The 15,382-nt window shown below is 40.0% G+C and overlaps 1 protein-coding gene across 1 annotated transcript in view; it reads left to right on the top strand.

The window, feature by feature from the left end:
* The first annotated feature begins 4,108 nt into the window (after positions 1 to 4,108).
* The window catches only part of cyth3b (cytohesin 3b), a 47,680-nt gene continuing 36,406 nt past the window's right edge, over positions 4,109 to 15,382 (top strand). Inside the window, exon 1 of the mRNA XM_017456351.3 lies at positions 4,109 to 4,511. Within this exon, the coding sequence (XP_017311840.1) occupies positions 4,493 to 4,511 (19 nt within the window). The 5' untranslated portion in view covers positions 4,109 to 4,492. The remainder of the gene's footprint in view (positions 4,512 to 15,382) is intronic.

Here is a 15,382-nt window from a genome sequence, read left to right as displayed (position 1 = left end):
ATGGATGCCAGTTTTGCACAGTGTCTTTCTGATAGTGGAGTCATGAACAGTGACCTTTATTGATAAAAGAGAGGCCTGTAGGTCCTTTGATGATGTCCTTGGCTGTTTTGTGACTTGCTGGATGAGTAGTTGCTGAGCTCTTGGAAGAATTTGGGAAGGTCAGACACTTCTGGGAAGGTTCACTACTGTGCTGAGTTTTTTCCATTTGGAGATAATGGCTCTCACTGTGGTTCTTTGGAGTCCCAGAACCTTTGAAATAGCTTTGTAATGTATTTGATCATGTATTTGATTGAAATGTGATGTATTTCAATCACCTTCTTCCTCAACATTTCTTTCAACTTTATCATAGTCTGTAACTGGGTAAGACCTTTTAACCAACTTCATGCTGTTGAAAAAGTTCTATTTAAGTGTTGATTTGATTGAACAGGGTTTGCAGTAATCAGGCCTGGTTGTGTCTAGTCCAGCTGAACCTCATTATAAATGCAGTTTCATAGATTTGGGGAATTAGTAACTATGGGGGCAAATAAATTTTCACACAGGCCCAGTTGGTATTGGACAACTTTTTTACTTCAATTAATATCATTATCACTTAAAAACTTTGTGTTTACTCAGGTTGTCTTTGCTTTATCTTAGATTTTGTTTTAATTTCTGAAACAATTTAATATGAGATACACACAAAAACAGAAGAAATCAGGAAATATGCAGCACTGTATATCTGAAATTTCTTCAGTCTAGTGGATGTGAATGTGTTTAGTGGAATGTGATTTAATTACATTTGGCAAACACTAATCCAACACTTTTGCATAGCTGATTATAATACCATGTATCAAACCTGGACAATTGACCTCCACTGGATCCCTGCAGACAGCCACCCTACACTCAGCTGCCAGCTCTGAATACGTAGCCCTCTTACTCTCATAAGCAGCTTCCACTTCTTGCTCCCAAGGAACAGTCAGCTCAATGAGGAACACTGTTTTGGCTGAAGTGAACCTCACCACTATGCCAGGCCTGGAGTGATGTTAGGTTGGGGGAAGGTTAGGTCTCTTGGGGGAAGTGGAGTTGGCTGCAAAGATCAACCTTCATCTCCTACTCTTTTCTATGGTTGAAGAGTCATGTCAGGGCTCTTGGTTTGGTGTGTTCAGCTCTCCACCTTTGTTGATAAACTAGCTTCCTGATGGCTGTGAAGCCAGTCTGTTCAACTCCTGCTTGCTGAACTCCAACACTTCTGATAGTGTCCTCGAGACCTGGTGGAGTCACCACCCGTATCACCCTTAGAGTGGTCTTGCAACTTGTAACAATGGGTTGGAAAGATACATTACAGCGAATGCAACTATCCTCTGTGCTGAACCACTGTTGGAGTTCGGGAGTTTGGCAAGATGGTGACCTTAAGACACAGCTTTAATCTTCTTCTGCTCTTCCTCCACCACTGATACCTCTGCCATGACTGGCTCCTTCCTCTGTTTTCTGTTGGCTATGGACCAGAGCTGCAGATCTTCTCTCCAACCCAGCCTGGTGAGATTTCTATGGACCCTGTTGATGATGGTGATGAAGCCTGCCAATCGCCTGGTCCACTTCCTCTTGGGCCTTCCACTTATGGCTGGTGCTCACCTGGGCATCAACTCAACTAACTAGTGGATCAGTGGACCCTCTCAGCTGCAGGACCAGTCATCTTTTTTTATTGTACCCTAGGCTGATGGGTGGTAATGGAAGTTGAAGTGTGTTCCTCACAAATAAGCCTATTTTGAGAAGCATCTTACTGATCACTTTTGGATCTAAGAGTTTTCACTTTTTTCATCCCCCAGCTTGCTTTTGTTGCTGGGATTTTGTACATTTTCAGTAGCCACATGATTCGATGGTGAAGTGTGTATTGGACGTTCCACACTTTGTACTTCCCTACTTGGTAGATTCTCACCAGGCCACCTGGGTGTTGCTTCAGTACCACTTTTCATCTGGGACCATCTGGATGAGATTTTGATGGCGTCTTGATGCTGACACCTTTCATTAGGGACATGTTTACTATGTTTACCTTTCCTCCTTTTTAACAAGCTTTCTTCGTTTATTTTCTTTCTTCTCTATATTCAATTTATAACTTTTTTCAGTTTATGTTTATGTCAGCATGTTCTTTATGTGGGGCTTGCTCACTTAGAACTAATCCAAACATATCTCAGTGGGCCCTTTTCACACTGCCTAGTCCTCTGAAGAGTGCTGGTGAGTTTAAAGTTTAACTTTATTGGTACCACATGGTTGATAAAAGAAGTAAACCACAATTTAAAGTCCCCATGAAATGCCTTGAAACGAGCAGTGGTTTTTGATGTTTTGACATAATTTCCACTGAAACAGGAAGTCAGGGTGGGACATATTGAGTGGCTCCTCCAACCTTTTTAAATAGCCAGGGCTGCATCCGAATATCCCTACTACCCTACTACACTGTAGGCGAAAAGCAGTACGCCAAAGTAGTAGTATGTCCAAATTCTCGGTATTCCTAAAACAGTTGGCGAGATATAATCGGATGACCTACTGCTTCCGCCTCGATTCTGCAGTATGGAACCACTCGACACTGTGGATACTGTGCTATCCCATAATGCAACGGGACTGACACAAAAGAATTTTCAAAATCTGTGTCTGGATTATATTCATGCTTACCACTTATACTGATCCGTACGTATTGTAGCAACAGCTGAGCAGTAGGTACTGAATCGAATACAAAAGGTACTGTATTGTCACAGTGTGCGATTTCAGATGCAGCCCAGTACTGTTTAACTTAACTCAAAGCCGAGGCTAAGCCATACCTGACTGTTAATACCATGGAAAAATACCTGTCACAAAGCCGTGAGCTGGCACAAATACCTCCATCTTCAAAGTGAATGAATTCAAGCAGTTTCCTTCTTAACCAACTTACAGTTGGAAAACTGAATAAAATGCGTATGTTCGTACAGCTGAAAACACATTTATGACCCGTGTTTGCTGATATGATTTCTCTCGCTCAACAACGGCAACTTCAGCAAGGTGATTTTTTTTTTATAATATTGGGGGCGGGGCAATTCAGCTTCTAGAGAGCATTTGATTGGACAGAAAATCTGATGAGCAGCCGAAGTGCAGAATGATGTCATGAAAATTGTTGATCTATATTGGTGGTAGAGAGAGACTGTAAATTTTCAATGCATATATCTTCTAAATGTGAATTCCGTCATTGTTTTGGAGCACCCTAGCTTATAGATAACCTTAAGGCGAAGACATTCATACTAAAAGCTTCATTTTTGATTTCACTGGGACTTTATCATCTTTTAATAATTAGTAATATTTGTAAATTTGTTTGGATCCATTTCTTTTTCACAAGAGGTTATTCGGGTAAATGGCTCAACATTTCTTAACTCCACCTTGCACTGTCATATGTACATGGCAGTAATGTAGGCCTAAAACAGTGGTTTTCAATACTGGTCCAGGACATTTTGCATGTCTCCTTTTATTTTTTAAGAAGCCTTTATTTGTCACATATACATTACACCATAGTGAAATTCTTTTCTTTACATATCCCAGCTTGTTAGGAAGTTGGAGTCAGAGCGCAGAGTCATCTATGATATGGTGCCCATGGAGCAGAGAGGGATAAGGGCCATGCTCAAGGGTCCAACAGTGGCAGCTTGGCAATGCTGGGGCTTAAACCCCTGACCATCTGTTCAACAACTTTTGCTCAGAACCTTAACTGTTGAGCCACTACTGTTCTATTTAACACACCCGATTCACATCATCAGCTCATTCGGAGAGAGATTCATGAACTGAGCTGAGTGTGTTAGATATGAAAGACATACAAAATGTGCAGTGCTGTGGGTCCCCAGGACCAGGATTGAGAACCACTGGCCTACAAGACGATGTGTCACGTGGTTGAGCGCCGGTTTGTAGCGGCAAAAAGGGCGGGACAGGGAGTGATGACGTCTCGAGGGCAGCTGTAATGTAGTAATTCATTTTCCTCACCCGTATTCCTACAAATCCCTCCTTTCGCACTGCGATTGGTTAGAAGCTCACACGCGCACACAGTCCTCCGATTCTGATTCGCTGGGCTGACTGTGAGCGTGAACCACTAGCAAGACGTCGCACATGAGGCGAGGTTTGCCTTAAAACCGGTGCGAAATTAGTGCCAAACCGTGAAAAGCAGATGTTGGAGACGGAGTCGGAGTCTGTGGGCTGGACGGAGAGGGCGCATCACTTCCCCGAATGAAATTAACCAGCACCAGTGGAAAAAGTGGACGAAGAGGTTTTTCATCCATTCAAACCGAGCAGGGAACACAGTGAACACTAATTTTGGTCCGGGTCCAACCTGTCTGTCTGTGTGTGTGTGTGTGTGTGTGTGTGCGCGCGCGTGCGTGCGCGCGCGTGTGTGTGTGTCGCCTGTAAATGCAGCCTTCAACGTAAAAACCGACATTTCAACAGCCATCTGGCTCGGAACGTTATTATTATCCGTCTTTTTGTTGTCGCATCGTCTCATTTAGCAGCAAGCATGGATGATGATAATCAAGGTATGACTATTTTCTGCTAGTCTGATCACACAGACACACACACACGCACGCACGCACGCACACACATACACATATATTGATCTTATTGAATACACCATTTGCTATTAGATGAGATCAGATTAGATTAGAATTAAGTGTATATTACTGGGTTATAACAGTGCTTCTGAATCTTTCTGCACTGTGGTTCTGCAGCTCTACATGTAATGCTTTCTCAAGGCCAGGTAACCAGTCAGTGTTAGTAAGTTTGGATGGAGTGGTGCTTCTATATCCCAGGGTAATGGAAAGCTGACCTGAGATCAGTTTGACAGATGGACATCAAACCTGCACGGTGAAACTAATCCCTTTAATCTTCCGATCCACGTCTGGTGATAATGTGATTGACTTCAATGGCATCACTGGTGTACGTACACCCTTAAATAAACGGGTTTCGCTGTGGTTATTTCTGGAGTTAACTGTTCTAGCTTTTGTGGATACTTTTAAGAAAGGGAAACCCCACTGATCTAGGGTTCTACATAAACCCTTTAAGGTGTTCTTCTGCATAGAGAAACTGAGCACCTGTAGGTGCCAGCTCGGCCATTTGTTTCTAAGACAGTGGTACATGTGAAGATCATGAACTACATTTTTATTGAGAAACAGCTGAGTTCACCAACATTGACTAGAATGGCATTGACTAGCCATTAAACACCATCCTCTTTCACTGTGTCAAACTTTTCTCTTACATTCCTCTCAAAGTTGCTAGGTACTGTAGTGGATCTATTCAAATATGAGTCAGGAATTGTTCTCTCCGTCTGTTCTTTCTGTTTCTTTTATTGTTGTTGTTTTTTTTACACAAACACACCGATTTCTTTGAATATCAGAATGTCATTTTACATACGATTATGCCAACAGTACTATGCCTGTTATGCTAAAAAATATGATACATTTTGCCTAGTGTGTTGTATTATGCATGGAAATTATATTATGTTTGAATACCTGCAAGCAGTCATACTAATGTTGGCTATGAAAATAACTCAAGAATCACCAAAATGCAAAACTGATTGTTTTGCAGTCGCACCTTGGCTTGAAATCATATAGAATTGAAAAGTGTCTGGAGATTCCTCCATCTAATACCAAACAATACCAAGACTACTTGTGTAATTAAAAAGTGTATATCAGCAGTGAAAATTATGAGAATTATACTGACTCACTTTATTAGGAACACCTGCACACATGAACACATCAGAACTGGACAGTAGAAGATTAGACAAATATCGCCTGGACCTTTTCCAATCTGGAAAGTTTGGGTGAGCATGTGCTCAGGATAGCCTCAGATTCCTGTTCTTGGCTGACAAGAGTGCAACCCAACATGGTCTTATGCTGTTGTAGAGCCCATCCTCCTTGAAGTTGGGCATGTTATGTGTTTTGATATGTTTTTCTGCTCACCACAGTTGTAAAGAGTGATTATTTGAGTTATTGTAGCCTTCCAATCAGCTCAAACCAGTCTGCTCATTGTTCTTTGACCTCTCACATCAACAAGGAATTTCCACTCACAGAGCTACAGCTTAATGGATGTTGTTTTTTTTCTTCCCCTCACTACTCTGAGTAAACTCTAGAGACTGTTGTGTGTGAAATTCCTAGGAGATCAGCAATTTCTGAAATACTCAAACCAGCCCATCTGGCACCAACAACCATGCCGTGGTTAAAGTCACAGAGATCACACTGTTTGATATGAACATTAACTGGAGATCTTGACCTGTATCTGCATGATTTTATGCATTGCAATGCTGCCACATGATTGGCCGGTTAGATAATTGCCTGAATGAGCAGGTGTTACAGGTGTTACTAATAAACTGGTCAGTGAGTGTATGTGAAATAAATAAATAGAGACTGTCCAGTTTAGGTTTGGGTCCTGTTTAATTGCAGAAATAAGCTATACCACTTACAATACGTTCTCCTGTTCCTCTCTGAATGCAAGCATGTGTGAGAGTGTGTATGTGTAGATGGAGTAAGGAATGGTAGTTCTTATACAGCAAATCAATATTACATCCTGCAGCATTTTATTTTTGACATTCTGTTTACTTAAAAAAAAACACAGAGTATTAAGCACACAATTATATTTTTCATGTGTATATTAGTTAGTTAGTTTTTGGGAAAAAAGAAGAAAGTATTGATTATTTCATTATTGATCCACTCATCTCTAATTCCTACGCCTTATATGGAACGTTTAGCGCAAATCCTCTTGGTCCCAGGCATGCTGTCCGGACGAGTTTGTGTATTTTTGTTCTAGTCTAGTAAGCACAGTGGTCTCATTGTAACCTGTAGAGGCTCTTCTGTTTAAGTGACTGACAAAAAAAAGCCTACGTGTGGTCATGTGGATGAACCTGACAAATTCCTCACAGTGAATATTCAGAGGAAGTTGTTTAGTCAAGTTGTAACGAATTTGGATAATTTATTGGATCTATAATTGTGTAGCCCCTGGACTCGGACATGTGTGCGTCAGCTCACTCAATAGCATTGACTGGGGTTCATCCAAAGTTTCAGGCTTTCCCATTTAGACCTTGAGAACAGCTTGGCCCTGGGTTATAGCGTTTGTACTGGGAGGCCAGTGTTGGTATAATGCTAGCTGTCTGCGACTGATGTAGCAGGCAGACTGGATTAGACCCACAGTGGTGGAAGAGATGCTCCCCTGCTGTGAAACAGTAATTAGTGTTGTCACCCACTGTGGGTGCTTGTCTACTGTATACTGGCTCACTGTTCGATTAAAAAGATATCACAACTCTAGTTATAGGTGCATTTGGTTCGACAGACGGAGGTCATTTTCTGTGTTGAACTACAAGCCAGCTAGAACTTGTCTGCTGAGTGTTGATGTTAATCAAAGTTATGATGCTGCATTTGCAATATGGGTGAGGTAACTTATGTTTGGTTAACCTCAGGCATGTTCCTGTGGTTCTCCCTTGTTTGGATGGTTGCAAACCACTAGCGTTAATGTAAAAACTTGTTGGTGGACGTCCAGGGGAAAAACATGACGGCGGTCTATGACTTCATGCAGGGCAGAGAGAACCAAAAGTGAATGTTTTAAAGCATAAAATACTTTTCATCACTCCCTGGGATTCAGTTTAAAATTTTCGCTCAGTCATTTGCTGCTTGGCTGTGCTCTTATTGTGCAACGCTGCAATGCTGAGTCAGTTACTTTTACATTGTCCTTCAAGGACTCATACATCTAAACTGCTTGATTATCACTGTCTGTTGGTATCTTCCATTTATTTTCCCATCACATTACCCGTTAAGGTTCTGTCTTAGTACTTTGAGCAAAGCCCTTAACCTTCACATACTCAGTTATAGGTTTACATTACATTCTTCACTTTTGAATAAAAGTGTCTGCCAAATGCATACCAATGAGAAAAATATAGTAAAGATGTCTTCTCAGTCATGTTGTTTAGTATGCATAATTTCCAGGTAATTGCCTCTGTTCTTTTAGGCTAGACATGATGTCAAACATGTGACTCAAACACCATTGGATGGAAATAGAGACTCCTGATGTTTCCTGATGTTTTTAGCCCAATTCCAGTTCCTTCCAAACTGAGATTACATTTATTAAAATAAAAGCCCAGAACTACAGCTAAGTGGTGACTAGCTATGGACTGTAAGTAGCATGTGGGCTGTGTGTAAGAACAAATAAACATCAACTGAATTAAAGTATTAGTGGTTTCAGAAACAAATCTCTACACAGCATACATGTCCATAAAAAAAATCTTTTTCACCCTAAAATAAAAACAAACCTGACAAATAAAAAAAGCCATTACATAGCAGCAGCTCTCTGAGATGGTGCATCGATAGAAGTAAATTGCGAAGAGACTGGTTCTCTGTGTATTATTAATAATACAAAAAGAGGTAAAGAGATCGGCATCTTTAAGTCTTTAAGCAATGATTTATCTGATACACCTTATTTTTTCATCAACAGGAATGACACTGGCCATTACTCATCCAGTTGAATAGAAATGAGTGCAGATCACGGAGTGCACGGAATAATACGTACGAACAAATCTGTGTCTGATTCATGAAACTATTGGTTATTTGTACACAAATAATAAATCAGATTCGGCTGTGTGGATGCAAGCTCCCATCCACCATTTATGTGCCATTTACTGTATGTACACACACCTCAATTTACCCTCATATGTGTCTAATTTATACAGGTGTTAATTTGTACAGAGTGTATACATCTTGTATAAGTCTTGTAGTGAATATCAGCATTGCTGTGATGTGGCTGTAGGTAATCACAGCCGTGCTGATACTCTGTACAACAGCCTGATTGCGAGTGTGATTTAGGCAATATTGAACACAAGAAAGTGTGTGGGTATACTGAATATCGGCATGGCGGTGATTACATACAGCCACATCACAGAATTGCTGATATTCAGTATAACTGAATGGTTGTGAGTGTAATATGGCTTTTTATACAACACTTCTATAAACAAGAAATTAATATTGAGTAAGTGACATTTCGGACACAATATGGCCAAATGTTCTGCTTATTTTTGCTCCACTAGCGAAAATAGATCTCCAAAATGCTACACTCACATTATAGCCCATCGGCTAGCTTGCTAGCTATCTCACATTGATTTGTACATTCCTGCTAAAAGTGCTTCCAGTAAAATCTGTAAAATCCCTTTTTCCTTTTCATCTTTATGTGACGTCCTTTCAAATTTTAAGTCAAAAGTTATATTCCTGAAAGCTATCATTTGTCCACTGATGATGTTGCTACCACTACTGTATTAACTGTTTCGAATTAGGATGTAGAATTTTAAATGGCGAACACGGATGAGCAGAGTGATACACACAGTGCAATGCCCCAGTGCGGTTATAGGAAATTAAGGGTAGGTTTACACGACAACGATGTACTAAAAACAGAAAAGTTTTTCCTCTGCGGTTTTTTGAAAAGTTTCACGAACAGACGACAACATTGTCAAAACGATCCCCGTTCACACGGATCTGCAAAAATGACTAAAAACGCTTTATGCATGCCAGGCCAGTAGTTGGCGATGTCACTTTGTAAAGAAACATTACCCGCCTGCACACATAAGCATTCATGTCAACATGTCTGCCCTATTGATCCGGGCAAGACTGCCCAATAATCAAATACAAGCATATGGGGGAGCTACAGTTTTTCTGGATAAAAAGCACAATAACGTTTACATTTCTCAAACGACTTCAATGGTTTATGATCGGCATGGAGTACAAAAAAAAGTTCTGCCTCCAGTTACTTAAAATCTCGACAGTTAGACTTGGAAAATTATTAATTGTCATAAGGTATTGTGAAAACTCACTCTTGTCAAGCATAGTTACAGTATCTCACAAAAGTGAGTACACCCCTCACAATTTTGTAAATATTTAATTATATCTTTTCATGTGACAACACTGAAAAAATGACACTTTGCTACAATGTAAAGTAGTGAGTGTACAGCTTGTGTAACAATGTAAATTTGCTGTCCCCTCAAAATAACTGAACACACAGCCATTAATGTCTAAACCGCTGGCAACAAAAGTGAGTACACCCCTAAGTGAAAATGTCCAAATTGGGCCCAATTAGCCATTTTCCCTCTGTGGTGTCATATGGCTTGTTAGTGTTACAAGGTCTCCGGTGTGAATGGGGAGCAGGTGTGTTAAATTTGGTTTCATCGCTCTCACACTCCCTTATACTGGTCACTGGAAGTTCAAAATGGCACCTCATGGCAAAGAACTCTCTGAGGATCTGGAAAAAAAAGAATTGTTGCTCTACATAAAGATGGCCTAGGCTATAAGAAGATTGCCGAGACCCTGACACTGAGCTGCAGCACGGTGGCCAACACCATACAGCGGTTTAACAGGGCAGGTTCCTCTCAGAACAGGCCTCGCCATGGTCGACCAAAGAACTTGAGTGCACGTGCTCAGCGTCATATCCAGAGGTTGTCTTTGGGAAATAGACGTATGACTGCTGCCAGAATTGCTGCAGAGGTTGAAGGGGTGGGGGGTCAGCCTGTCAGTGCTCAGACCATACGCCGCACACTGCATCATTTAAATACTGAAAAAAAATCTAAATAGTGTAAATAGTGAGACACTGACAGCGAGTCTGCATTCTATATTTTATTAACAATAAAATGATACAGATATTGTGAGTGTGCCCTGCGATGGATTGGCACCCTGTCCAGGTGAGTGTGCCCGATGCTCCCTGGGATAGGCTCCAGGTTTCCCCTTGACCCTGAAGAGGATAAGTGGTATAGAAGATGGATGGATGATACAGATATACTTCAAACAGACCCAATCATAAACAAATGATATAAAAAATATTATACTTGGTCATTTATTTATTGAGAAAAATGATCCAATATTATATATATCTGTGAGTGGCAAAAGTATGTGATTGTGAACCTTTTCTTTCAGTATCTTGTCCACATGATTGTTAGCAAACTGCAGATAGCAGCAATGTTCTTTTTAGAGAGCAGTGGTTTTCTCCTTGCAACTCTGCCATGCACCCCATTGTTGTTCAGTTTTCTCCTGATGGTGGACTCATGAACATTAACATTACCCAATGTGGGAGAGGCCTTTAGTTGCTTAGAAATTACCCTGGCTCCTTTGTGACCTTGTGGACTATTACACGTCTCTTACTCTTGGAGAGATCTTTGTCGGTCCCCACTCCTGAGCATGGTAACAATGTTCTTGAGTTTCCTCCATTTGTACACAATCTGTCTGACTGTGGATTGGTGGAGTCCAAACTCTTTAGAGACGATTTTGTAAACTTTTCCAGCCTGATGAACATCAACAAGGTCCTCAGAAATATCCTCTCTTCCACTTCCACACTTCCACAAACATGTAGTGAAAATTAGACTTTTATAGATCCTTGTTCTTGAAATAAAACAGAGCGGTCACTCACACCTGATCATCATCCCATTGATTGAAAACACTTTACCCTAATTTCACCTTCAAATCAACTGCTAATATTATAGGTTCACCTACTTTTGCCACTCACAGATATATAATATTGGATAATTTTCCTCAATAAATAAATGACCAAGTATAATATTTTTATCTCATTTCTTTAATTGGTTTCTCGTTGTCTGTTTTTAGGATTTGTGTGAAAATCTGATAATGTTTTAGGTCATATTTTTGGAGCTATATAGAAAAGGGTTCACAAAGTTTCCAGCACCACTGTATATTAACTGAAGTCAGATTTAAGCTTAATTAACATGTGTGTGTGTGTGTGTGTGTGTGTGTGTGTGTGTGTGTATATATATATATATATATATATATATATATATATATATATATATATATATATATATATATATATATATATCTTTTATAAATGGAGGTGAGCCAAGTTTCCATCCTGAACAAATAAACAAATCTATATTTAATATAAAATGCTGACAAAAAATTAAACTCTAAAAACAGATCACCAAAATGAATAAAGTCACATCTGGTATGTTTTAGTACTGATATGAATTAATAACCTCAATAAAAAAGGTCCAGTGATCTCTATATGTCTTTGAATAACCAGTTTGCCCAAAACACCACATCCAGGTCAGTGCATGACAGTGTCTTTTGTATGCAGTGTGCCTATTACTCAACTGAAGGGCTAGAAAACCGATAAAAAACCCAAGACTGCACCTCTGATTATAAATGTGATTTAGTACAAGGTTATTTGCTGTTTTTATGGTTATTCTTTTATATGAATATGCTGTTTTTATGGGGCGGCTGTGGCTCAGGTGGTAGAGTGGGTTGTCCACTAATCGTAGGGTTGGCGGTTCAATTCCCGGCCCTCATGACTGCTGAAGTGTCCCTGGGCAAGACACTGAACCCCAAGTTGCTCCCGATGGCAAGTCAGCACCTTGCATGGCATCTCTGCTACCACTGGTATATGAGTGTGTGTGTGAATGAGAACCAGTGTAAAGTGCTTTGTAGAATCGCTAAGGTTAAAAAAGCGCTATATAAGTGCAGACCATTTACCATTCTTTACACTACTACACTTACTGTTATTCTTTACTTACTATAATGATGATATTGATGCGGACTTTGATCATTTAACTGCAATTTAAGCTTTTTTTTTTTTAGATTGTTAAAATAATACACTTAACCTTACAGTCACTCTGACCAGATATGAGTTTGATCGGATATACCTAAGATGAAATTGATGAAAAAGGTGGAATTTGTGTACACTTGTTTTATGATCTGAATTAACCAACCACTTTGATGAAGGGCTACTGTGGATGTTTGTTTTGTTTTGTTTTGTTTCCCCCAATTTTGTCCCTAATTTAGTAATGGTCAGTTCCCACCCATCAGGCATCTCTGCCCAATTTTGCTCTCTTGGACTCCCAGCCACAGTTAGCTATAGCACCATCAGGATTCTAACTCATGTTCTCCAGACGATCGGGCGAACGCTTTTCTGTTGCCCCACTCGGGAGCCCTGGAATATTTGTTTTTGGGCTGATTACCTTAACTGCAGAAGTATTTCAATGAGTATGCAGTAATATGACTGTCAGCAGGCATTGCCCATTTGTGCTAACAAAATGTATGAGGGCAATATTTGTAGACCACAACATTAAGCACAAAGATTTTGTTTTGTGATGTTGATTTCAAAACACGTTATTGTTGAGTCTGCTTCTCGTCATAAATGGCCCCTTGTGTATCACTGCAATTCTGAAACACTCAATTGAGACATTGTTAAGCTAAAACAAAGAATACGAACTTCCCCATATATTTGCCCTTTGTTTCTGGACATTCTAATAATCGGTGTTAAAAAGTTATTTTTACAGAAGAACTTCCTTACAGAACCATCTCTGTTCACGGATTGTTGAGACAGAAACGCTAGATGCTAGTGTGCAGTTCAGGTTCAAAAGCCTGAGAACGGCTAAGTTGGAAACACGTGTAGGCAAACAACACGTCAGTATTGGGGGAATTCAAGAAGACGCGAGGCAGGCTGAAGGCTATTCATCAGGCCCACGCAAAAGGAAGTCATGCTATACACTAGTCTGGGGAGTACTAAGCTGTGCAAGGGAATAAATTCCAAAGGAAAAAAGAAACCCCACTTTCTCCCTCCTTCTCTGCGTTTGCAATATTCTCATGCCTGGAACTGGCGGATTTGTCTTTCTGAAGTGGCTTTCCCGAAAGAGGAAAGAGTAGGTTGGTGTAGGTGGGGAGATTCAGGGCCAGGACAATTACATAACACAATCCCAAATTGCTTAACTTGTTGAAGATACAGGAAAACAGTGTATCCCTGGGTACATTGTGTTGCCTTGTGTTCACTCTTATGCATGGGGTTCTTCTAGGGATGGCATATACTATGCAGTAGTGGACAAATCTTAAATTTTTTAGCTAGCCCACCAGGCAAATGAAAGCACCAATGTGCTTCCCAGTATTGTGTTATGTTTGCCAAGAAGCATTAACTAGGCTAATTATATGTAATTATACAGAATATGGAAATAATCAAGTGCTTGAATTCCTGGGAGGGGTGATTATAGTCTATCCTGGACAAAAAAGCAAAGAAAAGTCTTGGACTAACAGTTTGGCTAATGAGCCATGGTGTTCTATCGCGAATCAGCCTAGATGAAGTATTTAAATGTAAGGTGACCGAAAGCATTAAGGTTATCTAACAGGCAGTTACGATTTTTTTGTGTGTGTGCTGTGGCCAAAAATGCTTGAGTTTGTGACAATTTTTAAAAAAAAATTTGCGATGCAACTTGCAGTCGTTTTTGCTTGTGTTTTGTGGAAAACTATTTGAATTGGCGAAATTGCAAGCACAGGATCATTCTTTGAAAATACTACCAGTGAAGACACTTATATCAGTGAAATTCATTGACATAAAATGTAAAAACGTAGTTTGAATTTTAAACTGCCCATTGCTTGTTTTATGTAGTTTTATGTTAAACTGTACTTTTTTGCTATTTAACTTTACAGAATGTGAACAATGCATCATATTAATAGGATGCCACCAATGCATCAACTTATGCAAACAATGGATCCATTTTACAGAATGCAAACGATGCATCATCTTCACACAATGCAAACGAGGCATTAACTCAGAACGGATAACCGATATTTGAAAACCAAAGTTCAATTTTTTACATCCATATGGATGTACTCATGTTCAGCACACGTCAGTTGTAGAGGGCTTTTCTGAATGCGCGTCTTTGCCCAAATCTGTGATCATTTTTAAATATTGCAAGCTCCTCCGTCTATTGCAGAATTTGCTTGATTTTGTGTTATCTTCTCCGATCGTGAAATCTTGGATGGACTGAACAGGTTCTGTGGTGCATTGTGCTGTATTTTGTCAGTTTAAAAAAAATTTCCACATGCCTCCATATTCCTGATTCTGGAAAGATTCTCTAGCCTCATTTCAAGCCTTATCATAATTAATATGCCTAGTAAATACAGTTCCTACCAACAGCTACACTACATCGTCAGTTCATGTGCACAGTGCAGCAGGTGACGGGATTCGGAATAGAGTAGTGTAAATATATAAACAAACGTATCAAATTAAACGTTTTTATTGCACCTGCTATGATATGATTTTAATATCACCATGTGACTGTACACTTTTTTGAGAGCACTATGGATGTCACTGATACGTTTGTAACACTTTTTTCCCCATCATGTTCTACTTTTGAACCTTTGTTAGCAATCCCTGAGCAATGCTAAATATTGGGATATGCATCGTGTCTTCTTCTTCTTTAGTCCCTAGCTGGCAGCACGGCGAGGTTGCCTCCAGAATTGGTAAGCTGCTGTGGGTGCTGCTGGATTTCGAACTTCACTCATGATGCCTTTCCATGCTATACGATCCATGGCAATGGGCTTGGTTCATAGAAACTGAATCGGTGATTTTTCAGGACCTCCTCGATTTGCTTGAACCATTTCTT

The sequence above is a fragment of the Ictalurus punctatus genome, chromosome 2 (assembly GCF_001660625.3).
Source record: "Ictalurus punctatus breed USDA103 chromosome 2, Coco_2.0, whole genome shotgun sequence".
NCBI lineage: Eukaryota > Metazoa > Chordata > Actinopteri > Siluriformes > Ictaluridae > Ictalurus > Ictalurus punctatus.
The sequence above is the reverse complement of the archived record's forward strand: the minus strand, read 5'-3'. Positions and strand labels throughout refer to the sequence as shown.